We start from the raw sequence: 27,178 nt of genomic DNA, 5'->3' as shown, positions 1-27,178 counted from the left end.
TGGAGGGAGCTGAAAGTCCGTATTGCCCAGCGACAGCCCCGAAACCTGAAGGATCTGGAGAAGGTCTGTATGGAGGAGTGGGCCAAAATCCCTGCTGCAGTGTGTGCAAACCTGGTCAAGACCTACAGGAAACGTATGATCTCTGTAATTGCAAACAAAGGTTTCTGTACCAAATATTAAGTTCTGCTTTTCTGATGTATCAAATACTTATGTCATGCAATAAAATGCAAATTAATTACATAAAAATCATACAATGTGATTTTCTGGATTTTCGTTTTAGATTCCGTCTCTCACAGTTGAAGTGTACCTATGATAAAGATTACAGACCTCTACATGCTTTGTAAGTAGGAAAACCTGCAAAATCGGCAGTGTATCAAATACTTGTTCTCCCCACTGTATATATATACACATACATACATACATACATACACACACACATAGATATACACACACACATAGATATACACATACATACATACATACATATATATACATACATATACATATATATATATATATATATATATATATATACATATACACACACATATATACACACATATATACACACATGCATACAAACACACACACACATATATACATACATACATATACACACATACAGTGGGGGAAAAAAGTATTTAGTCAGCCACCAATTGTGCAAGTTCTCCCACTTAAAAAGATGAAAGAGGCCTGTAATTTTCATCATAGGTACACGTCAACTATGACAGACAAAATGAGAAAAAAAAATCCAGAAAATCACATTGTAGGATTTTTAATGAATTTATTTGCAAATGATGGTGGAAAATAAGTATTTGGTCAATAACAAACGTTTCTCAATACTTTGTTATATACCCTTTGTTGGCAATGACACAGGTCAAACGTTTTCTGTAAGTCTTCACAAGGTTTTCACACACTGTTGCTGGTATTTTGGCCCATTCCTCCATGCAGATCTCCTCTAGAGCAGTGATGTTTTGGGGCTGTCGCTGGGCAACACGGACTTTCAACTCCCTCCAAAGATTTTCTATGGGGTTGAGATCTGGAGACTGGCTAGGCCACTCCAGGACCTTGAAATGCTTCTTACGGAGCCACTCCTTCGTTGCCTGGGCGGTGTGTTTGGGATCATTGTCATGCTGAAAGACCCAGCCACGTTTCATCTTCAATGCCCTTGCTGATGGAAGGAGGTTTTCACTCAAAATCTCACGATACATGGCCCCATTCATTCTTTCCTTTACACGGATCAGTCGCCCTGGTCCCTTTGCAGAAAAAACAGCCCCAAAGCATGATGTTTCCACCCCCATGCTTCACAGTAGGTATGGTGTTCTTTGGATGCAACTCAGCATTCTTTGTCCTCCAAACACGACGAGTTGAGTTTTTACCAAAAAGTTATATTTTGGTTTCATCTGACCATATGACATTCTCCCAATCCTCTTCTGGATCATCCAAATGCACTCTAGCAAACTTCAGACGGGCCTGGACATGTACTGGCTTAAGCAGGGGGACACGTCTGGCACTGCAGGATTTGAGTCCCTGGCGGCGTAGTGTGTTACTGATGGTAGGCTTTGTTACTTTGGTCCCAGCTCTCTGCAGGTCATTCACTAGGTCCCCCCCATGTGGTTCTGGGATTTTTGCTCACCGTTCTTGTGATCATTTTGACCCCACGGGGTGAGATCTTGCGTGGAGCCCCAGATCGAGGGAGATTATCAGTGGTCTTGTATGTCTTCCATTTCCTAATAATTGCTCCCACAGTTGATTTCTTCAAACCAAGCTGCTTACCTATTGCAGATTCAGTCTTCCCAGCCTGGTGCAGGTCTACAATTTTCATATCATTGCTACAATTTTCATATCATTGCTACGCTGACGATACACAACTAATCTTCTCCTTTCCCCCTTCTGATAACCAGGTGGCGAATCGCATCTCTGCATGTCTGGCAGACATATCAGTATGGATGACGGATCACCACCTCAAGCTGAACCCTGGCAAGACGGAGCTGCTCTTCCTCCCGGGGAAGGACTGCCCGTTCCATGATCTCGCCATCACGGTTGACAACTCCGCTGTGTCCTCCTCCCAGAGTGCAAAGAGCCTAGGCGTGACCCTGGACAACACCCTGTCGTTCTCCGCCAACATCAAGGCGGTGACCCGCTCCTGCAGGTTCATGCTCTACAACATTCGGAGAGTACGACCCTGCCTTACACAGGAAGCGGCACAGGTCCTAATCCAGGCACTTGTCATCTCCCGTCTGGACTACTGCAACTCGCTGTTGGCTGGCCTCCCTGCCTGTGCCATTAAACCCCTACAACTCATCCAGAATGCCGCAGCCCGTCTGGTGTTCAACCTTCCCAAGTTCTCTCACGTCACCCCCCTCCTCCGCACACTCCACTGGCTTCCAGTTGAAGCTCGCATCCGCTACAAGACCATGGTGCTTGCCTATGGAGCAGTGAGGGGAACGGCACCTCTGTACCTTCAGGCTCTGATCAGTCCCTACACCCAAACGAGGGCATTGCGTTCATCCACCTCTGGCCTGCTGGCTCCCCTTCCTCTGCGGAAGCATAGCTCCCGCTCAGCCCAGTCAAAACTGTTCGCTGCTCTGGCACCCCAATGGTGGAACAAGCTCCCTCACGACGCCAGGACAGCGGAGTCACTCACCACCTTCCGGAGACATTTGAAACCCCACCTCTTTAAGGAATACCTGGGATAGGATAAAGTAATCCTTCTAACCCCCCCCAAACTGTAAAGTGGTTATCCCACTGGCTATAGGGTGAACGCACCAATTTGTGAGTCGCTCTGGCTAAGAGCGTCTGCTAAATGACGTTAATGTGCCCTTGAGCAAGGCACTTAACCCTAATTGCTCTTGTAAGTCGCTCTGGATAAGAGCGTCTGCTAAATGACTAAAATGTAAATGTAAATGTACAATTTTGTTTCTGTTGTCCTTTGATAGCTCTTTGGTCTTGGCCATAGTGGAGTTTGGAGTGTGACTGTTTGAGGTTGTGGACAGGTGTATTTTATACTGATAACAAGTTCAAACAGGTGCCATTAATACAGGTAACGAGTGGAGGACAGAGGAGCCTCTTAAAGAAGTTGTTACAGGTCTGTGAGAGCCAGAAATCTTGCTTGTTTGTAGGTGACCAAATACATATTTTCCACCATAATTTGCAAATAAATTCATTAAAAATCCTACAATGTGATTTTCTGGATTTTCTTTTCTCAATTTGTCTTTCATAGTTGACGTGTACCTATGATGAAAATTACAGGCCTCTCTCATCTTTTTTAAGTGGGAGAACTTGCACAATTGGTGGCTGACTAAATACTTTTTTTCCCCACTGTATATGGATAAGACAGCAGCGAGTACTGTTACAAAAACCGAATACCGCTATTAATCTCTCCTTTATAGCCATCCATCCCATAACACAATGCCATGGAGAAGCCTATTGAAGTAAACGCACTTGACTAGCTATGCATCTGTATTAGCTAGAGATATCATTCATATGTAATAGGAGTCATCCTCAGTGTGTGTGTGTGTTGTGATGGGGGTGTGTGGGTGGAGTATGAGTCAACAGTGCGCATGACATACCCATGAGAGTCCATGGTGTTAGCAGCCCAGATATCAGTACCCAGGATGTCAAATGACCCTTCTCTGTTCCCGTTCTGAAAGACAACACACAACTTATTACAACACTGTATTACCTGTACATCACTATACAGAACACGTTTACTACTACTACTACTACAGCTTAATAGTGATCCAAAGGGTTCTCTTTATTGTCACAGTGCTAAATTGAAATAACACTCAACCTGCATACTAACACACCCTGACATTGATGTAGCATTAGTTCAAGTCCCCTTCAGTGGAAAGATAATCATCCCGTCACTTATTATTACTACTTGAGAGGCAGTGGAGGCTGGTGAGTGGAGGACGGCTCATAATAATGTCTGGAACGGAGCAAATGGAATGGCATCATACACATGGAAACCATGGAAACCATGTGTTTGATACCATTCCACTCACTCTGCTCCAGCCATTACCGCGAGCCTGTCCTCCCCAATGAAGGTGCCACCAGCCTCCTGTGGTGAGAGGGACGGGAGGGACATTATTTGGAAACAAACATTTCTGGGACACAAATACTGCAGTAAATCTTTAGCTGGTCCGTCACAACATGTACTGTATGTTGGGAAATTACTGATGTGTTTTCCCATAGGGAAGGAATGCAGAGGGAATGCCAGACCTCTGAAAGAGGGGGGCAGAGATGACCATAGAGATAGATCATATTTGTATCTGTGCCATTATGGCATCTTGAGTCCTCTATCTATCTCAATGGAGCAGACACACAACTCCTCAGGGAGAGACATCCTGGAGCCTGACAGAAGAACCAGAGGGCATGTTGCCCCTCCCCCACCCCCTCTGCCCCAAACCCTGCATTAACCCAACATTACATAACATGGAACAAGGTAAGCCAGTACCATTGAAGACTTTTCATGCACAGCATATTATACCCCTCTTCAGTAAGGTGATGCATGATAAGAGAGGGTGGGGAATGTCCTTACGACCCCTGATGACCTCTGATAGTAAATCACGTGGTGCAGAAGCCTGCAGTAGCTTTCTTATTGGTCCCTTGGGACAAAAGAGAGCGAAACAGGACATATTACTGTGTGTGGGGCAGAGGTGGCCGGTGGAGGAAGAAATAGGACGATGCGCTCATACTGGCTGGAAGAGAGCCCCGTCCTCTGATTTCTTCCTCCACCGTCCACAGCTGGTGTGGGGGTTCTGTGGTGGTGTTGGTGGTCTGATGTAAAAGCAGCAGTATGGTTAGTTACCAGTACCTTGATAATACTGTGTTTGTGGGGGTTAGGGTTGGGGAGGGGCGGTTAGGGTGTGGTGGTGGTCTGATATAAAAGCTGTAGTATGGTTTGGTAGTTACCTGTACCTTGGCTGGCCCTCTGAACTGGTTGTTCCTCCCTCTGCTACCGGACCTGGAGCCTGAACCAGGCCTTGAACCTGAGCTGGGCCTGGACCCTGTACTGCTATTACTACTGTGGTCCCACTCATCCTGCAGAGAGAGGAAGATCAATACCATATCAACTCGTCCTCTGCAGAGAATGCAAAACATGTGCTATGCAATGCTGATTGTATTGTCAAGAAGACCTATTTCTAATATCTATGAGGGAGGAGAATGGACAGTAAGGATATATTCTAATCAACAGTTAGCGGTCAGTTAGCGGTGTGGGGTAATAAATGGAGATAGGTATGTGACTGCTGCCAAGTCTGGAGACCATTTACATGATGAATGTCTAACCATCAATACTGTAACGTGGGGAGAGAGAGAGAGAGAGAGAGAGAGAGAGAGAGAGATAAAGAGAGAGAGTGTATTAAAGAGAGAGATAAAGAGAGAGAGTGTATTAAAGAGAGAGAGTGTATGAGAGAGAGAGAAGAGAGACATGGGGTGGTTTACTGGTATCCCAATTAGCTTTTGCAGCAGCAATTCTTGCAGGGGACCACACAAAAACAAAACATGACAAGTAACAAAGGACAGTCACACCAATGTAAAATACAATGGCATACAAACAATACAACTAAAATAATAATGTTTGTGTAGATTGTGTTGGAGTGTGATATAGTGTGTCTGTGTCATTCACAGTCCCTATTGTGCCATGAGATGTTTCATTAAAAAAATTTGTAACTAGTTAATCTCTGAGGGGCCTGGTGAGTTTGGGGGGTACCCCCTCCCCCAAATACATTTAATCAGAAAATAGAAAGTGACAAACCTTTTAAAAGCTACAGGCCTTGTCTTTTTGGAAATCGAACTCAAATCTTACTGCTGGCAATGTCATAAGCTCCCCCCTCCCCCATAAAGGCCATAAATAATGCACAATGGACATATTCATAGAGTATGCAATGTAGGTCAAGTCATCAAAAGCGCAAACATTTAGTAAGCATGGAAAAGGTATTGCCTGATGGTCATTGTAAAGCAATGCATTTCCTTCTCCATCCACATTACCTTGAATGCATCCTTCAAATGCATAATTTTTTTCATCAACCCTCCATAACTTGAAAGCCCTGATTGCCAAGGTCATTTTAAGATGTCAGCCTTGAAAATCCATTGAGCCATTTTGGCAGTGACTCAATACCCAAACCAGAAGCAACTGGTTTCAAGTGGCCAAAATACATAATGCGATCTCCTACTGCCATCTAGTGGACGAATTGGGAATCAGACAGAGTTTGGGCATGTTTAGAGCGCCACCGTTAGGTTAAAGATCTGAGAAATGTTTTCCTTTAAATTCCTTTTGGAACAGTAATTGGTGATATATTTTACCTCAAACTGTCAAGAGACCCCTGAAGGCATGTCATGTGGGGTATGCATGTTATTTGATTATGCAGACAATCTGGAATGTTCATCACAGTAATATTTCTCTTAAAAACTAGAAGAGAAGCAGTTAATCTCTCATCAACCCTCAGCCAGGAAAGACTGGCATGCATGTTGTTCATGTTAGTTCTGTATGTGCAGTTAAGGGCAGGGCGTGCTGCTCTGTTTTGAGTCAACTGCAGCTTTGCTAGGTCCTTCTTTGAAAAAACCTTTCCAAGCCAAAACTTCCTATCATAACTGATAACCGCTACACACAGCCTACATCGTTGTCTCCATATTAGCTAACGTCAACACAGCTACAAACCCGCTACAATCATGCAGTACAGTGTACAGTCAGCAAGCAGTTCAGCAGTTACACAGGCGGGCCCCGTTGGCAATAAATTAATACAACCAAAAGCTTACCTTGACTTGGAAGAGTTCCCGTGTTGGATAGCCATAGCCAGCTAGCTAACATAGCATCCCTCTCTGTTTGAGCTGGGTGTTTGAGAAGGCTAAACTAACTGTAGCTTATGGGTTCAGTACTAGATTGGGTGGACAACATATGAACATATCAGCTCATGCTGCAAGAGCTCTGATAGGTTGGAGGACATCCTCCGGAAGTTGTCATAATTAATGTGTAAGTCTATGGAAGGGAGTGAGAACCATGAGCCTCCTAAGTTTTGTATTGAAGTCAATGTACCCAGAGGAGGATGGAAACTAGCGGTCCTCCGGCTACACCATGGTGCTACCCTACAGAGTGCTGCTGAGGCTACTGTAGACCTTCACTGCAAAACAGTGTGTTTTAGTGACGTGAATATATTTAGTATAGTTTTATCTAAAAAAGGATAACTTTTTTAATGTTCCACTATTTTTATGAAATTCACTGAGGATGGTCCTCCCCTTCCTACTCTGAGGAGCCTCCACTGAACCGGACAGTAATCAAGATGGGACAAGACTAGAGCCTGAACAACTAGTACAGTTGATTTGTGTGTCAAAAACACAGAACATATTTTTTATAAACAGAGATACCCCTCCCCATCTTCACAACAACTTTGTCAATATAACTTGACCATGATAATTGACACACACAATGTTATACCTAGGAGTTTATCTTCCTCAACTTGCTCAATGGTGACACCCTTTATGCACAATTCCAGTTGACATGTAGGTCATGTTTTTAAACAAATACAGTGCTTTTAGTTTTAGATACATTTAAAACCAGTTTATTATTAAATCACCCATTCTGATACTGACTGTAAATACTTATTTAGCATTTCAGTTTGGTCACTGGCTTTGGGTGCTGACATGCAGAGTGTGGAATCTTCCGCACACATAGTCATTCTAGCTTTGTGTAAGACCAGTGGCAGATCATTCGTAAAAACAGAGAAGAGCCAGGGACATGGCACTGTACATATCTGATATTAGAGAAGATTTCACTGAAGAACACTCTCTGGGTTCTATTGGATATATAACTCTCCAACCATGTAATGGCAGGTGATGTAAAGCCATAGCAAGAGAGTTTATAACAATATATGATCAATAACATCAAAGGCTGTACTGAAATCTAACAATGATCTTCAACTATCATCTGATTATCCATTTATTTTAACCAAATCATCAGTCATCTTAGTCAGTACAGTAGAAGTTCAGTGCCTTTCTCTATATGCATGCTGAAAGTCAGTAGTTACCTTGTTCTCTGAAAAATAGCATTGTATTTGGTCTAACACAATTCTCTCCATTGGTTTACTAGAAGCAGGCAGCAAACTGATTAGTTTCACATTAAGGTTGTCTATACCTGATGGCTTATCATTATAAATAATAATAATAATAATAATAATAATAATAATAATAATAATAATAATAATAAGCCTTTTAGCAGACGCTTTTATCCAAAGCGATTTACAGTCATGCGTGCATACATTCTTTTGTGTATGGGTGGTCCCGGGGATCGAACCCACTACCTTGGCGTTACAAGCGCCGTGCTCTACCAGCTGAGCTACAGAGGACCAGTATTGATGGTTAACAGTTGTTCCACGTCTCCCACACTTATTTGACCAAATTCAAAACAGCAATCCTTGTCTTTCATTACTACACCTTTAAACAACAATAGGATGGTTCACTGTTCAATGTTCACTTCTGAGGTTTTCCACTTTACTAGTGAAATAGTAATGGAAATGATTGGCAATATCCAACTTTTTTGTTATAAATGACCCATCAACTTCAAAAGTACGATGGAGATGAATTGGGTTTCCTGCCCATGATATAATTTAAGGTACTGCAAAGTATTTTTCCATTGTGTTTTATGTCATTTATCTTGATTTGGGGGGGGGGGCTGACTGTGTGCTGACTGCATGCTGCGGAGCTGAGTAGAAAGAACGGCCTTCTCTCTGCCTGAAACAAGTTGACTACATAAGACAGTCAGCCAGTCAGTGTTTTGATCCAGTGGTTACAGACACACACCCCCCCCTCTGCCCCATACCCTACTACAGACTTACTGCCTGCCTGCCTGGCTGGCTGGCTGGCTGGCTGGCTGGCGGATTGTGGTCTGGTGTCCCCTTCCCTCCAAGACAACCACAAGGGAGTGACTGAATGTAACATTCCATTTCATGTAATTTGATTATTTCATCAGTGCCTCTCTCAAGTCATTTGTCAGACTTAATGCAGCCGCCTCATCCACCCCAACGACAGCCTTGGGTTACAGTGTGTGGGAAGCAGGGTTTGGAACCAGTTCAGGGAACAGAACAGATTAGCAGGGGTTGAAACCGGAAAATAATTAATTTTGCTAGAACAGAAAAGGAACCGGGAACGAAAGTGATCCATACTGTTGCGGAAAATAAGTTATTTTAAAAGCATGGAAACCGGTTAATAACAATCTTCTACGTTCCAGGCATTTTTTTCTAGTCCCACAAAAAAAAAAAAAAAGGCTGGCAAAGCCCTCTGTCACTCAGAAACATATTCCAGCGTCTGCCTGCAAGCTGAAAATCTTTGCCAGTGTGTGCGCGTTTAGACTACCTGCCACGCCCCCCTCTGAAGCACAGGCTACAGTACTGACGTTAGAAGCGGGAGAAGATAGGGAAAGAGAAGAAGAATGGATTAACTTGTTCATTGCTAGTTAAGGATACTATAGGCCTAGTTATCACGTTTCACGTTGGATTTATTAAATACAAAAAGGTAAGACATGTTTTTAATTCTGGTGCCGCACTGCACACACAAGCTTGTTAGCTAGCTAGCTCAAACGACATTCGAAGTTCCTTCATAGAAGCCACTCCTCCTCTGTATAATTCTGTGGACCTAATTCAGATAATGCATATCATAAGATGCCTAGCGCTTCAAGCCTGCTCCTCAACCCTCTCTCCCCACCCATAACATTTCAGTCACATCTTGCGCCATAGGCTACACTTCTCTGTCCATCACGCATGTAAACAACTAGCTTACCTGCTCTATCTGCACTGGTTGGTGAAGTCATTTAAATGAGCTAAATGTAAAAAACTGTTGATTTCACAGGTTAAAAAGGAAGGATACAAACTGGTACTTTTTCAGGGTTCCAACCTGTTCATTACTTTATTTTGCTGGTCAGAAACAGTGGAACGGAACAAAAACAATTGTGGTTCTGTTCAGAACTAAACGATTGGAAAATAATTTAAGTTCCAACCGCTGGTGAGAAGGGAAAAACCTTTCAGGCGATGAAGAATAATCTCTCTCCCTTTCCTGTGAGTCCACAGGAACAGCTGAGAGGGAAAAATACTAGGGCTGCATCCCCCTATGGGCCCTGGTCAAAAGTAGTGCACTTTATAGGGAGGGAGTAGGGTGCCATTTGGTCCGAAGGCTAAAATCAACAAATCCTCATAGTGCCTGATCAGCATATGAATAGCGCTCTGTTGCTGGGAGAAATATGGGAGTAACATGAGACATGACTGTCGAGATTGAGATTGAAAGCTAGATCCTCTGTGATCCCAGAGAGAAGTAAAAGCATTCAGTTACACTGCTGCCCTGAAAACTACTGCCCTTAATCTCTCCCTCAGAAAGCGACACAGGCACAGATGCACACACCACACACACACACTAACCTATAACCCTCTAGCAGACATGTCTTTACCTGACTAGGAACAACCCAGTCGTCCACAAGACAGCCTCAAGCACTCTGTGTGCAAACAAGGGCTTAGAAAGGACTCGAACTGCTTAATTCAAATGAAAGGGAAGCAAAACGCAGGCGGCAGAGGATGGAGTGTGTGCCCAGAGAAGCACGAGGACAGACAGACTCATGTCCTGCAGCAGCCCTGTGGTGGTTTACTCTCTCCTCTAACACAAAGTCATTTCATCTCTGGGTGACGGTATCATCTAACCTCTATTCTCTGCCTTTATCACCTACAGTACAAACTATTAATACTGACCCAGAAAGACATCTCTTTCATTCCACCCCAGTCACCTCACCATACAGTATTAATGTAGCCTTACCATAGGGTTGGGCGATACGGCCTAAAAATCATATTTAGATTTTTTCAAATGTATGGATTATTCATGATATCTGGCTCATTTAAAAAAATATGTTCTCTAAATAAGCTTTGTGTACAATTAAAGGTCATATATACTGCATTTCAAACAGTAAGCAATAATCAAATGAATTCAGGTCTTGTGAAATTATACCTAGGCTAAATATAAGCCTTCCACAACCATAAGACCCACTAATAATTACATTATTTTATCAAATAATCACTGATCTGGCGTTCAAGTCAGTCTATGAAAATGCCCTTTTTGTTACAAATGTAACCAGAACCACGCATAACGCACATTCACTAATAATGACTAACTTCTTGTAGCAGGCATTATAGAAAATGAACACAGGTCAACAATCTCTCAAGCACAAGCCCACGAGCTAATCTTTAGCCAACTTGGATCTATTGGCTAGCTTACAGGGCAGAACAGTTGAATTGTTATGAACACACCCTTCAGTCATTCTCCAACTGTTTGAACAGCATGCTAGCCAGATGTTGAAATCAAGAGAGTTGGCATTTCCTTACATAATTGTGTTTTATGCTTATAGCCCATTTATAAAACACAGACTAGATAGCTAGCATAACAATCTTTGGCTAAAATACTGCTAGCGCTACCACAATGCCGCACAACAAACAAGGACTACATCTTCCAGAATCAATGTTCATTGATACTCCCGTTTTAGTAGTGTCTGCTCTGCACGCTATTTGAGTAGTTGAGACATAAAAAAGGGTATCGTTAGAAAGGTTAACTTCCTCTATTAACAGTAAAACAATGTCTCAATGTGTTTCTGTTTCCATATGATCAATTCTGATGGACCAAACCTCAAATGCAAATGGCGAGTTGAAGCCACTTGTCAGAGAGGAAGAAGTGATCTCTCATCTTTGTTGTTGTGAGTGGCAGGGGGAGGAGCTTGGTGTGTGTGTGTAAACAGAGTGGAAGAGGTGAAACGAGAGGTTTCACTCTCGCCAAAATCTGTCCAAAATAAGCCCAATGCGTTTCTATGGGCTTATTTTGGACCTAAGCTTGTCACCTGCCTTCCCGCCTTTGGGACAACGACTCCCATTGTTAGAGTGGAGACATGAGCATCTCGTCATTATATACAGATCTCTGGTGTAAATGGGAAGGTGCACAAGAATCAGCACATGAAACCTGATCTGGCAGCCCAGGTGGGGAACAGAGGGCTTACCCAGGGCAAGCAGTGGACCTTGGCTTACACAACCACACACACTAACAGTGGAACACTACCACACATCATTGGTTGATACAGGAAAAGATATGGAGAGCCTGAGAGACGTGTCTCCCTGAACCCTGTGCCAGCGTTCGCGGGCAAACCCATTCTGCCAGGTCGTCTTGCCAACAGGCGCAGACACAAAGCCGGTGGCGGCACATGGGGGGAAACCCTGTCCTCTGGACTAGTACCCTGTGACATCAGCAGACACTTTTTTGTTTTCCGTTACAAAACGTTTTGCTAAGGTGGTGTAGCCTACTGAACATGAACAGTTATACAAGCCCCTCAGGGAACAGGGGAAGTGTTAGACAGAACAACATCTACAGTACCATGACATCCCAGGCCAGCTACTAGCTATACAAAGATTATCACTGGCACCATAAAGCCCATGCAAATATGAGAGGGTTAGTGAGAATGGTGTCAATTTATGACCAGCCAGTCTGGATAGATTATCAGCTGCCCAGTGGAAACTCAGTTAGGCCTAGGGATGTGACAACTGGGAAAATGTTATTGGTTTTCTGTTAAACGGTAAGAAAAATGCATAAAATTCCTCTTGAATTGACAATGCAGTAGCGCTGCTGCCAGCAACGGTTTGGGTCTCACGGTGCGTCCCTTTCAGATGGTTAAGCATTGCACCTGTACTACCATTACTGTACCTCAATTCAACCTCGCTGTCACGTTCGTTTAAGGACGGGTCAGACCAAGGCGCAGCGTGAAATGCGTACATGTTTATTTCAACGATAAACACACGAACAAAACAACAAACCAACGAAACGTGAAGTCCTAAGGCTAAATACAATACAAGCCTCCACACGGAACAAGATCCCACAACTAATGAATGCAAACAGGCTGCCTAAGTATGATCCCCAATCAGAGACAACGAGCGACAGCTGTCTCTGATTGGGAATCACACCCGGCCAAACATAGAAATACAACACCTAGAATGAGAACTTAGAAATAACAACATAGAACTCCACACCCTGACTCAACATACTAGAGTCCCCTGAGTCAGGGCGTGACAGTACCCCCCAAAGGTGCGGACTCCGACCGCACAAACCTGACATAACAGGGTAGGGTCCGGGTGGGCATTCCGCCTCGGAGGCGGATCCGGGCGTGACGACCACATTCTCTCAGCCTCCCCGTTGAGCCCCTGGTCTGGTCTGGACTTCGGCGCGATGCTTCCCCTCTCCTTCCTCCCACGATACACCAAGCCCTGTCTGGACCCTGGTGTGGGAGACCCCGAACCTGGAGAGGGGCTGACATCTGGGTCTGGACTGGAGCCGCTGACCGGAGATGGACCGGGCACCGGTGGAGCGGACTGCTCTGGCTCCAGAATGGAGCTGCTGACCGAAGCTGGACTATCCCCGGTGGAGCGGACTGCTCTGGCTCCAGAGTGGAGCCGCTGACCGGAGCTGGACTGGGCACCGGTGGAACGGGCACGGGCCGTGCCGGACTGGACACACGCACCACTGGTCTGGTGCGAGGAGCAGGCACGGGCCGAACCGGACTAGGAACATGGCTACACAGGTCTGGTGCGAGGAACAGGAACGGGCCGGGCCGGCGACACGCACTACTGGCTTGGTGCGGGGAACAGGAACGGGCCGGGCCGGACTAACGACACGCACTACTGGCTTGGTGCGGGGAGCAGGAACGGGACGGGCCGGACTGGGAACACGCACCACTGGCTTGGTGCGGGGAGCAGGCACGGGCCGTACCGGACTGGGAACACGCACCACTGGTCTGGTGCGAGGAGTAGGAACGGGCCGAGCCGGACTGGCGACACGCACCACTGGCTTGGTGCGGGGAGCAGGCACGGGCCGTACCGGACTGGGAACACGCACCACTGGCTTGGTGCGAGGAACAAGAACGGGCCGGACTGGGAACACGCACCACTGGTCTGGTGCGAGGAGCAGGAACGGGCCGGGCCGGACTGGGGACACACACCACTGGCTTGGTGCGGGGAGCAGGTACGGGTCGTACCGGGCTGGCGACACGCACCACTGGCTTGGTGCGAGGAGCAGGAACGGGTCGGGCCGGACTGGGGACACACACCACTGGCTTGGTGCGAGGAGCAGGAATGGGCCGTACAGGACTGGTAAGGTGCACTGGTGACACAGTGCGTAGAACCGGAGCAGGATATACTGGACCTTGGAGGCGCACTGGAGACCATGAGCGTTGAGCCGGCACAACCCGTCCTGGCTGGCTGCCCACTTTCGCATGACACGTGTGGGGCGCTGGCACAGGACGCACTGGGCTGTGCATGCGCACTGGCGATACAGTGTGTTTCTCCGTATACATGGGTTCCTCTATTAACCCACGCTCCTTACGTTGCCTAACCAGCTCCTCTCTCCGTGCATCTACTTCCTCCTTCTCCCTACGAGCCTCCTGCAGTGCCTCCTCTTGAATGGAGCTCTCCCGCTCTATTCTAGCTATCAGCCCCCGTAATGTGATGGCCTCCTCTCTTACCCTGCAGATCCGATCCTTCTCTCGGCACTCCTCCTCCAGTAAGGACTCCTCTGGGAGCCCCCACGAGTTAGGGAACAGAAACTCATCGTCGTCGTCATTCTCCTACTCCTCAGTATAAAACTGTTCCCACTCTTCTTCCCATGGTCGTAGGGACTCAACCTGGAACCCCACCGGGTGCAGTGGTCGGGGCTCTTCTCTCTCGCTCCCCGACCACTCCTTTAGCCCCCCCACCCCCCCAAAAAAAAATATTGGGGCTGCCTCTCGGGCTTCCTCATCGGCCGGCGCCTTCTGTGTTGCCGTTGCTCCTCTCCTGCCTGGGCTTCCAGCTTCGCCCAGGGTCCTTTCCCCGCAAATATCTCCTCCCAAGACCAAATCCTCCCCACCTGTGTCCAGGGTGTTTGGTCCTGGGAACGCTGCTTGGTCCGTGTTTGGTGGGATCTTCTGTCACGTTCGTTTAAGGACGGGTCAGACCAAGGCGCAGCGTGAAATGCGTACATGTTTATTTCAACGATAAACACACGAACAAAACAACAAACCAACGAAACGTGAAGTCCTAAGGCTAAACACTATACAAGCCTCTAAACACGGAACAAGATCCCACAACTAATGAATGCAAACAGGCTGCCTAAGTATGATCCCCAATCAGAGACAACGAGCGACAGCTGTCTCTGATTGGGAATCACACCCGGCCAAACATAGAAATACAACACTTAGAAATAACAACGAGAACAATGAGAACTTAGAAATAACAACATAGAACTCCACACCCTGACTCAACATACTAGAGTCCCATAAGTCAGGGCGTGACACTCGCAAAGTTTGCGTTTCCTTCTCATTTAACTTGTCAAAGTATTGTCATACAGGACTTAGTTGCTGTCGCTTGTCTTTCTCTGCCATTTTTCCAACTGTTAATGATGCTGACGTAGCGGTGTGGAGTCGACTCCAAAATAATTGATTCCTCGACTCCTTGCACGTCAACTCCCATTTCTGAGTGTCAAGATTCGATTCCGATAGGAACCAACTCCTAAGATTCAGTATTTCAGGAACAGAGGAGACTGATTAGTTGCCGTACTTCCGAGAACACAAACACTCACATCTTTCATAGCGAGCTAGCGAGGGACGGAGACAGAGAGGGGAGGGGCACAGTATAGGCAGGTCGGCCACCAGGCAGACAGTCAGAACCGTGCCCTATCTATCAGTATAGGCAGGTCGGCCACCAGGCAGACAGTCAGAACCGTGCCCTATCTATCAGTATAGGCAGGTCGGCCACCAGGCAGACAGTCAGAACCGTGCACTAGGCCCATCAATCGGCAATCAAAAGGTGCATTTCGCAATGGAATGCTGTATTTCACAATTTATTGGCATGCAATGTCTCGCAACTTCAGTAAAGCAGTGCCTATAGTCAATGAATAGGCTAGGATATTGAGATGAGCGAGATGCAACACTTCACTCTCACACAGTCACACACAGTATCTGCGCATGTGTACGGGTTCACTTCACGCCATGGTGTGGTAGCCAGGGCACCAAGATAGCGGAGAAGTTGAGCCTCACGCTTCAACGCTCTTAGTTGTTGCGGAAACTGACCCACAATGCCGTTTACTTTCTACCTTTAAAATGACCCAACTTTCCCCTTTACAGCCTATTGTCTAGTTAGGCTATAACACGGAAAATTATGTTTAGTGATAACTGCACTGTGATTTACATTTTGTGGAAAAAATACTAAAAACATTTTTTTTTAGTTTTTAGTTAGGGTTTTTTCTTATCGTTAAAGAACCTAATATCGTTTAAAGGTTTTAACATTTAAACGTTCACACCCCTAGTTAGACCTACAATTTGCAAATGATCCATCCTACACTTCAGCAGAGCCTCGGACTGAGGTATGTCATCATCAGAAATTAAATAAGTTACATTCAAAATGCATCTGCTCTCTTTTAGTATAGCACTTCCCTTTGACGGTTGTGTCCTATGGGCATTTGCTATATAAGCAGACAAGTGGATACCCAATGAAACAGAAGTAAAGTCTGTGATGTATGTATTTTTAACTGGAGCCATACGATAGTAACCTTGGTCCTTTGTAGCTCAATTGGTAGAGCATGGCGCTTGTAACGCCAGGGTAGTGGGTTCAATCCCCGGGACCACCCATACGTAAAACTTTAAGCACACATGACTGTAAGTCGCTTTGGATAAAAGCGTCTGCTAAATGGCATATTATTATTATTATTGGTTGTCATTGAGAGCTCGTTTCCACCCTGGTCAATGACAGGGTTGGGTTGGGAGGGAGGGGGAAAGGGGTCTCAGCACAGCTGTGTGTAAGTGCACTATCCAGGGACCCGACCTCATCCTCAGCCAGCCTGTATGCCAAATACTGTCCAGACACACAGGAACTCACCGGTTTGGTGGAGCCCCTCCCCCGTGAGGATGACCAACTCCCATCTTTCTTGTCATTGCAGTCCTCTGTCCACTAGGTGAGAGAGAGAGAGCAGGAAGAGGAAGTTAGAAAGGGCATGAAGAGAGAATGATTTGTTTTACACAATTCTGTCCTGGTGTAATGAATGACACTCCTCTCTCTGCTTACCAGCTGGTCAATGTTGTCCCCTAATTTTAGCTTGGCTATTTTGTGAATGCTGCTCAGCTTGGAATGTATCCCATGGGGTAAACTACCCCAGTTGTCTGTGTATTTATGTATGGGAGCAGCCAGGTTTGGGTTTCAGTGCAATAGGACAATCTACAGATGTTTTAATAGCTGCATTATCATAACAGCATGACCTTGATTATTTCTAGTACATTTGCATTTATTGTAGCCATGTTGGCTCTGGTTCATCAGCCATGACCGTTATCATTACTGTAGCCATGTTGGCTCTTAATCTTTAGCCATGACCGTTATCATTACTGTAGCCATGTTGGCTCTTAATCTTTAGCCATGACCGTTATCATTACTGTAGCCATGTTGGCTCTTAATCTTTAGCCATGACCGTTATCATTACTGTAGCCATGTTGGCTCTTAATCTTTAGCAATGACCGTTATCATTACTGTAGCCATGTTGGCTCTTAATCTTTAGCCATGACCGTTATCATTACTGTAGCCATGTTGGCTCTTAATCTTTAGCCATGACCGTTATCATTACTGTAGCCATGTTGGCTCTTAATCTTTAGCAATGACCGTTATCATTACTGTAGCCATGTTGGCTCTTACTCTTTAGCAATGACCGTTATCATCAATGTTGCCATTTTATCTCTGGTCCCTTTCAGCATTAGCTAACCTGTGAGATGTGGGACTTGGGCTTGTTGTCTCCGTCCAGGTCTGTCTCGTTCTTATCTCCCAGCAGGCCTTGCACCTGGTACTCCAGCACGTAGCTGTCGATGAAGCGCTCCAGCTCCTCGATCTCCTGCGAGCGCGTGCTGCCAGCCTCTGAGGATGCGGACGCCACCGACGAGTTCTCCATGGCGACCTGCTGCCTGCCACCTGGCGAGGGAGGGAGGGAGGGAGGAGGGAGGGACCTGCAGAGAGAAATGGCGTATTTGTAAGCAAAACAAAACCAGGCGACAGCCTCTCCACATCACTTCACCATGTTGAGTCAAGAAACTTTAAGTTAATGAGTCAATCAGATATAGATTTTGTTTTCATTCATGACTTCATTCAAAAACGTACCTTCAGGAAAACAGCAAAGAAAAGTCAGGCTACAGTGAACGTCAAATCAACACCCCCGCCCATTGACAAGAGGGCAGTTCTGTTTACAATACTCCACCAGCAGGGGGAGCCACACTGTTTACATCCCAGACAGTTGGCCGTGGCCCTCAGTCTAAAGGTGTGTGTGTTCTTCCCAGCCGAAACCGTTTGGAACAGTTTGTGCATATATTATGACGACATTTTGTGATGTTTTTGTTCGTTTTAGACCTCGGCAAGGTTTTTTTTCAGTTGATCAGGCACACAACCTTTTTTCTTGGGGCAAGACGAAGTCGGTAGCCAAAGTCTATGCTCCCTCATCGGCGATTGGCCTACGCCCCACTCGTTCGGTTCGCCTAGCCGAGTTCGACTAGGTGCCAGTCGAACTGAAGAATGCTGACTGACGCCTTTACTCCGCCACCCATACCCAGCAGGCAGTAGAACAACAGTCTAGTTCCAGTCTGCTCCACCTCCAAACCTTGTCCCCAGCCCAGACCAAGTCAGTTATGAAACAGGACAGCTTGGTCTCACCTTCTAACCTTGTCCTCAGCCCAGACCAAGTCAGTTATGAAACAGGACAGCTTGGTCTCACCTTCTAACCTTGTCCCCAGCCCAGACCAAGTCAGTTATGAAACAGGACAGCTTGGTCTCACCTCCAAACCTTGTCCTCAGCCCAGACCAAGTCAGTTATGAAACAGGACAGCTTGGTCTCACCTTCTAACCTTGTCCCCAGCCCAGACCAAGTCAGTTATGAAACAGGACAGCTTGGTCTCACCTTCTAACCTTGTCCCCAGCCCAGACCAAGTCAGTTATGAAACAGGACAGCTTGGTCTCACCTTCTAACCTTGTCCTCAGCCCAGACCAAGTCAGTTATGAAACAGGACAGCTTGGTCTCACCTCCAAACCTTGTCCTCAGCCCAGACCAAGTCAGTTATGAAACAGGACAGCTTGGTCTCACCTCCAAACCTTGTCCTCAGCCCAGACCAAGTCAGTTATGAAACAGGACAGCTTGGTCTCACCTTCTAACCTTGTCCCCAGCCCAGACCAAGTCAGTTATGAAACAGGACAGCTTGGTCTCACCTTCTAACCTTGTCCTCAGCCCAGACCAAGTCAGTTATGAAACAGGACAGCTTGGTCTCACCTTCTAACCTTGTCCTCAGCCCAGACCAAGTCAGTTATGAAACAGGACAGCTTGGTCTCACCTTCTAACCTTGTCCCCAGCCCAGACCAAGTCAGTTATGAAACAGGACAGCTTGGTCTCACCTTCTAACCTTGTCCTCAGCCCAGACCAAGTCAGTTATGAAACAGGACAGCTTGGTCTCACCTTCTAACCTTGTCCTCAGCCCAGACCAAGTCAGTTATGAAACAGGACAGCTTGGTCTCACCTTCTAACCTTGTCCCCAGCCCAGACCAAGTAAGTTATGAAACAGGACACCTTGGTCTCACCTCCAAACCTTGTCCTCAGCCCAGACCAAGTCAGTTATGAAGCAGGACAGCTTGGTCTCACCTCCAAAACTTGTCCTCAGCCCAGACCAAGTCAGTTATGAAACAGGACAGCTTGGTCTCACCTTCTAACCTTGTCCCCAGCCCAGACCAAGTCAGTTATGAAACAGGACAGCTTGGTCTCACCTTCTAACCTTGTCCTCAGCCCAGACCAAGTCAGTTATGAAACAGACAGCTTGGTCTCACCTCCAAACCTTGTCCTCAGCCCAGACCAAGTCAGTTATGAAACAGGACAGCTTGGTCTCACCTTCTAACCTTGTCCCCAGCCCAGACCAAGTCAGTTATGAAACAGGACAGCTTGGTCTCACCTTCTAACCTTGTCCTCAGCCCAGACCAAGTCAGTTATGAAACAGGACAGCTTGGTCTCACCTCCAAACCTTGTCCTCAGCCCAGACCAAGTCAGTTATGAAACAGGACAGCTTGGTCTCACCTTCTAACCTTGTCCCCAGCCCAGACCAAGTAAGTTATGAAACAGGACACCTTGGTCTCACCTCCAAACCTTGTCCTCAGCCCAGACCAAGTCAGTTATGAAACAGGACAGCTTGGTCTCACCTTCTAACCTTGTCATCAGCCCAGACCAAGTCAGTTATGAAACAGGACAGCTTGGTCTCACCTTCTAACCTTGTCCCCAGCCCAAGTAAGTTATGAAACAGGACACCTTGGTCTCACCTCCAAACCTTGTCCTCAGCCCAGACCAAGTCAGTTATGAAACAGGACAGCTTGGTCTCACCTCCAAACCTTGTCCTCAGCCCAGACCAAGTCAGTTATGAAACAGGACAGCTTGGTCTCACCTTCTAACCTTGTCCCCAGCCCAGACCAAGTCAGTTATGAAACAGGACAGCTTGGTCTCACCTTCTAACCTTGTCCTCAGCCCAGACCAAGTCAGTTATGAAACAGGACAGCTTGGTCTCACCTCCAAACCTTGTCCTCAGCCCAGACCAAGTCAGTTATGAAACAGGACAGCTTGGTCTCACCTTCTAACCTTGTCCCCAGCCCAGACCAAGTCAGTTATGAAACAGGACAGCTTGGTCTCACCTTCTAACCTTGTCCTCAGCCCAGACCAAGTCAGTTATGAAACAGGACAGCTTGGTCTCACCTCCAAACCTTGTCCTCAGCCCAGACCAAGTCAGTTATGAAACAGGACAGCTTGGTCTCACCTTCTAACCTTGTCCCCAGCCCAGACCAAGTAAGTTATGAAACAGGACACCTTGGTCTCACCTCCAAACCTTGTCCTCAGCCCAGACCAAGTCAGTTATGAAACAGGACAGCTTGGTCTCACCTTCTAACCTTGTCCCCAGCCCAGACCAAGTCAGTTATGAAACAGGACAGCTTGGTCTCACCTCCAAACCTTGTCCTCAGCCCAGACCAAGTCAGTTATGAAACAGGACAGCTTGGTCTCACCTCCAAACCTTGTCCTCAGCCCAGACCAAGTCAGTTATGAAACAGGACAGCTTGGTCTCACCTCCAAACCTTGTCCTCAGCCCAGACCAAGTAAGTTATGAAACAGGACACCTTGGTCTCACCTCCAAACCTTGTCCTCAGCCCAGACCAAGTCAGTTATGAAACAGGACAGCTTGGTCTCACCTTCTAACCTTGTCCTCAGCCCAGACCAAGTCAGTTATGAAACAGGACAGCTTGGTCTCACCTTCTAACCTTGTCCCCAGCCCAGACCAAGTAAGTTATGAAACAGGACACCTTGGTCTCACCTCCAAACCTTGTCCTCAGCCCAGACCAAGTCAGTTATGAAACAGGACAGCTTGGTCTCACCTCCAAAACTTGTCCTCAGCCCAGACCAAGTCAGTTATGAAACAGGACAGCTTGGTCTCACCTTCTAACCTTGTCCCCAGCCCAGACCAAGTCAGTTATGAAACAGGACAGCTTGGTCTCACCTTCTAACCTTGTCCTCAGCCCAGACCAAGTCAGTTATGAAACAGGACAGCTTGGTCTCACCTCCAAACCTTGTCCTCAGCCCAGACCAAGTCAGTTATGAAACAGGACAGCTTGGTCTCACCTTCTAACCTTGTCCCCAGCCCAGACCAAGTCAGTTATGAAACAGGACAGCTTGGTCTCACCTTCTAACCTTGTCCTCAGCCCAGACCAAGTCAGTTATGAAACAGGACAGCTTGGTCTCACCTCCAAACCTTGTCCTCAGCCCAGACCAAGTCAGTTATGAAACAGGACAGCTTGGTCTCACCTTCTAACCTTGTCCCCAGCCCAGACCAAGTAAGTTATGAAACAGGACACCTTGGTCTCACCTCCAAACCTTGTCCTCAGCCCAGACCAAGTCAGTTATGAAACAGGACAGCTTGGTCTCACCTTCTAACCTTGTCCCCAGCCCAGACCAAGTCAGTTATGAAACAGGACAGCTTGGTCTCACCTCCAAACCTTGTCCTCAGCCCAGACCAAGTCAGTTATGAAACAGGACAGCTTGGTCTCACCTCCAAACCTTGTCCTCAGCCCAGACCAAGTCAGTTATGAAACAGGACAGCTTGGTCTCACCTCCAAACCTTGTCCTCAGCCCAGACCAAGTCAGTTATGAAACAGGACAGCTTGGTCTCACCTCCAAACCTTGTCCTCAGCCCAGACCAAGTCAGTTATGAAACAGGACAGCTTGGTCTCACCTTCTAACCTTGTCCTCAGCCCAGACCAAGTCAGTTATGAAACAGGACAGCTTGGTCTCACCTTCTAACCTTGTCCCCAGCCCAGACCAAGTCAGTTATGAAACAGGACAGCTTGGTCTCACCTTCTAACCTTGTCCCCAGCCCAGACCAAGTCAGTTATGACACAGGACAGCTTGGTCTCACCTTCTAACCTTGTCCTCAGCCCAGACCAAGTCAGTTATGAAACAGGACAGCTTGGTCTCACCTTCTAACCTTGTCCCCAGCCCAGACCAAGTCAGTTATGAAACAGGACAGCTTGGTCTCACCTCCAAACCTTGTCCTCAGCCCAGACCAAGTCAGTTATGAAACAGGACAGCTTGGTCTCACCTTCTAACCTTGTCCCCAGCCCAGACCAAGTCAGTTATGAAACAGGACAGCTTGGTCTCACCTTCTAACCTTGTCCTCAGCCCAGACCAAGTCAGTTATGAAACAGGACAGCTTGGTCTCACCTCCAAACCTTTGTCCTCAGCCCAGACCAAGTCAGTTATGAAACAGGACAGCTTGGTCTCACCTTCTAACCTTGTCCCCAGCCCAGACCAAGTAAGTTATGAAACAGGACACCTTGGTCTCACCTCCAAACCTTGTCCTCAGCCCAGACCAAGTCGGGTTATGAAACAGGACAGCTTGGTCTCACCTTCTAACCTTGTCCCCAGCCCAGACCAAGTCAGTTATGAAACAGGACAGCTTGGTCTCACCTCCAAACCTTGTCCTCAGCCCAGACCAAGTCAGTTATGAAACAGGACAGCTTGGTCTCACCTCCAAACCTTTTCCTCAGCCCAGACCAAGTCAGTTATGAAACAGGACAGCTTGGTCTCACCTCCAAACCTTGTCCTCAGCCCAGACCAAGTCAGTTATGAAACAGGACAGCTTGGTCTCACCTCCAAACCTTGTCCTCAGCCCAGACCAAGTCAGTTATGAAACAGGACAGCTTGGTCTCACCTTCTAACCTTGTCCTCAGCCCAGACCAAGTCAGTTATGAAACAGGACAGCTTGGTCTCACCTTCTAACCTTGTCCCCAGCCCAGACCAAGTCAGTTATGAAACAGGACAGCTTGGTCTCACCTTCTAACCTTGTCCCCAGCCCAGACCAAGTCAGTTATGAAACAGGACAGCTTGGTCTCACCTCCAAACCTTGTCCTCAGCCCAGACCAAGTCAGTTATGAAACAGGACAGCTTGGTCTCACCTCCAAACCTTGTCCTCAGCCCAGACCAAGTCAGTTATGAAACAGGACAGTTTGGTCTCACCTCCAAACCTTGTCCTCAGCCCAGACCAAGTCAGTTATGAAACAGGACAGCTTGGTCTCACCTCCAAACCTTGTCCTCAGCCCAGACCAAGTCAGTTATGAAACAGGACAGCTTGGTCTCACCTCCAAACCTTGTCCTCAGCCCAGACCAAGTCAGTTATGAAACAGGACAGCTTGGTCTCACCTTCTAACCTTGTCCTCAGCCCAGACCAAGTCAGTTATGAAACAGGACAGCTTGGTCTCACCTTCTAACCTTGTCCCCAGCCCAGACCAAGTCAGTTATGAAACAGGACAGCTTGGTCTCACCTTCTAACCTTGTCCTCAGCCCAGACCAAGTCAGTTATGAAACAGGACAGCTTGGTCTCACCTTCTAACCTTGTCCTCAGCCCAGACCAAGTCAGTTATGAAACAGGACAGCTTGGTCTCACCTTCTAACCTTGTCCTCAGCCCAGACCAAGTCAGTTATGAAACAGGACATGTTGGTCTCACCTCCAAACCTTGTCCTCAGCCCAGACCAAGTCAGTTATGAAACAGGACAGCTTGGCCTCACCTTCTAACCTTGTCCCCAGCCCAGACCAAGTCAGTTATGAAACAGGACAGCTTGGTCTCACCTTCTAACCTTGTCCTCAGCCCAGACCAAGTCAGTTATGAAACAGGACAGCTTGGTCTCACCTCCAAACCTTGTCCTCAGCCCAGACCAAGTCAGTTATGAAACAGGACAGCTTGGTCTCACCTTCTAACCTTGTCCCCAGCCCAGACCAAGTAAGTTATGAAACAGGACACCTTGGTCTCACCTCCAAACCATGTCCTCAGCCCAGACCAAGTCAGTTATGAAACAGGACAGCTTGGTCTCACCTTCTAACCTTGTCCTCAGCCCAGACCAAGTCAGTTATGAAACAGGACAGCTTGGTCTCACCTTCTAACCTTGTCCCTAGCCCAGACCAAGTAAGTTATGAAACAGGACACCTTGGTCTCACCTCCAAACCTTGTCCTCAGCCCAGACCAAGTCAGTTATGAAACAGGACAGCTTGGTCTCACCTCCAAAACTTGTCCTCAGCCCAGACCAAGTCAGTTATGAAACAGGACAGCTTGGTCTCACCTTCTAACCTTGTCCCCAGCCCAGACCAAGTCAGTTATGAAACAGGACAGCTTGGTCTCACCTTCTAACCTTGTCCTCAGCCCAGACCAAGTCAGTTATGAAACAGGACAGCTTGGTCTCACCTCCAAACCTTGTCCTCAGCCCAGACCAAGTCAGTTATGAAACAGGACAGCTTGGTCTCACCTTCTAACCTTGTCCCCAGCCCAGACCAAGTCAGTTATGAAACAGGACAGCTTGGTCTCACCTTCTAACCTTGTCCTCAGCCCAGACCAAGTCAGTTATGAAACAGGACAGCTTGGTCTCACCTCCAAACCTTGTCCTCAGCCCAGACCAAGTCAGTTATGAAACAGGACAGCTTGGTCTCACCTTCTAACCTTGTCCCCAGCCCAGACCAAGTAAGTTATGAAACAGGACACCTTGGTCTCACCTCCAAACCTTGTCCTCAGCCCAGACCAAGTCAGTTATGAAACAGGACAGCTTGGTCTCACCTTCTAACCTTGTCCCCAGCCCAGACCAAGTCAGTTATGAAACAGGACAGCTTGGTCTCACCTCCAAACCTTGTCCTCAGCCCAGACCAAGTCAGTTATGAAACAGGACAGCTTGGTCTCACCTCCAAACCTTGTCCTCAGCCCAGACCAAGTCAGTTATGAAACAGGACAGCTTGGTCTCACCTCCAAACCTTGTCCTCAGCCCAGACCAAGTCAGTTATGAAACAGGACAGCTTGGTCTCACCTCCAAACCTTGTCCTCAGCCCAGACCAAGTCAGTTATAAAACAGGACAGCTTGGTCTCACCTTCTAACCTTGTCCTCAGCCCAGACCAAGTCAGTTATGAAACAGGACAGCTTGGTCTCACCTTCTAACCTTGTCCCCAGCCCAGACCAAGTCAGTTATGAAACAGGACAGCTTGGTCTCACCTTCTAACCTTGTCCCCAGCCCAGACCAAGTCAGTTATGAAACAGGACAGCTTGGTCTCACCTCCAAACCTTGTCCTCAGCCCAGACCAAGTCAGTTATGAAACAGGACAGCTTGGTCTCACCTCCAAACCTTGTCCTCAGCCCAGACCAAGTCAGTTATGAAACAGGACAGTTTGGTCTCACCTCCAAACCTTGTCCTCAGCCCAGACCAAGTCAGTTATGAAACAGGACAGCTTGGTCTCACCTCCAAACCTTGTCCTCAGCCCAGACCAAGTCAGTTATGAAACAGGACAGCTTGGTCTCACCTTCTAACCTTGTCCTCAGCCCAGACCAAGTCAGTTATGAAACAGGACAGCTTGGTCTCACCTTCTAACCTTGTCCCCAGCCCAGACCAAGTCAGTTATGAAACAGGACAGCTTGGTCTCACCTCCAAACCTTGTCCTCAGCCCAGACCAAGTCAGTTATGAAACAGGACAGCTTGGTCTCACCTTCTAACCTTGTCCCCAGCCCAGACCAAGTCAGTTATGAAACAGGACAGCTTGGTCTCACCTTCTAACCTTGTCCTCAGCCCAGACCAAGTCAGTTATGAAACAGGACAGCTTGGTCTCACCTCCAAACCTTGTCCTCAGCCCAGACCAAGTCAGTTATGAAACAGGACAGCTTGGTCTCACCTTCTAACCTTGTCCCCAGCCCAGACCAAGTAAGTTATGAAACAGGACACCTTGGTCTCACCTCCAAACCTTGTCCTCAGCCCAGACCAAGTCAGTTATGAAACAGGACAGCTTGGTCTCACCTTCTAACTTTGTCCCCAGCCCAGACCAAGTCAGTTATGAAACAGGACAGCTTGGTCTCACCTCCAAACCTTGTCCTCAGCCCAGACCAAGTCAGTTATGAAACAGGACAGCTTGGTCTCACCTCCAAACCTTGTCCTCAGCCCAGACCAAGTCAGTTATGAAACAGGACAGCTTGGTCTCACCTCCAAACCTTGTCCTCAGCCCAGACCAAGTCAGTTATGAAACAGGACAGCTTGGTCTCACCTTCTAACCTTGTCCTCAGCCCAGACCAAGTCAGTTATGAAACAGGACAGCTTGGTCTCACCTTCTAACCTTGTCCCCAGCCCAGACCAAGTCAGTTATGAAACAGGACAGCTTGGTCTCACCTTCTAACCTTGTCCTCAGCCCAGACCAAGTCAGTTATGAAACAGGACAGCTTGGTCTCACCTTCTAACCTTGTCCTCAGCCCAGACCAAGTCAGTTATGAAACAGGACAGCTTGGTCTCACCTTCTAACCTTGTCCTCAGCCCAGACCAAGTCAGTTATGAAACAGGACAGCTTGGTCTCACCTCCAAACCTTGTCCTCAGCCCAGACCAAGTCAGTTATGAAACAGGACAGATGGTCTCACCTCCAAACCTTGTCCTCAGCCCAGACCAAGTCAGTTATGAAACAGGACAGTTTGGTCTCACCTCCAAACCTTGTCCTCAGCCCAGACCAAGTCAGTTATGAAACAGGACAGCTTGGTCTCACCTCCAAACCTTGTCCTCAGCCCAGACCAAGTCAGTTATGAAAC

At 47.2% G+C, this 27,178-nt stretch overlaps 1 protein-coding gene across 1 annotated transcript in view; it reads right to left on the bottom strand.

Moving 5' to 3' along the window:
- LOC121574514 (CBP80/20-dependent translation initiation factor) overlaps positions 1-27,178 on the bottom strand; it is a 172,392-nt gene that overhangs the window by 118,673 nt on the left and 26,541 nt on the right. Inside the window, exons 2-5 of the mRNA XM_045222758.1 lie at positions 17,788-18,025; positions 16,917-16,988; positions 4,918-5,046; positions 3,573-3,646 (exon numbers count right to left, since the gene is read on the bottom strand). Of these exons, the coding sequence (XP_045078693.1) occupies positions 3,573-3,646; positions 4,918-5,046; positions 16,917-16,988; positions 17,788-17,970 (458 nt within the window). The 5' untranslated portion in view covers positions 17,971-18,025. The remainder of the gene's footprint in view (positions 1-3,572; positions 3,647-4,917; positions 5,047-16,916; positions 16,989-17,787; positions 18,026-27,178) is intronic.

This window comes from Coregonus clupeaformis, chromosome 9 (assembly GCF_020615455.1).
Source record: "Coregonus clupeaformis isolate EN_2021a chromosome 9, ASM2061545v1, whole genome shotgun sequence".
In the NCBI taxonomy this organism is placed as follows: domain Eukaryota; kingdom Metazoa; phylum Chordata; class Actinopteri; order Salmoniformes; family Salmonidae; genus Coregonus; species Coregonus clupeaformis.
The sequence above is the reverse complement of the archived record's forward strand: the minus strand, read 5'-3'. Positions and strand labels throughout refer to the sequence as shown.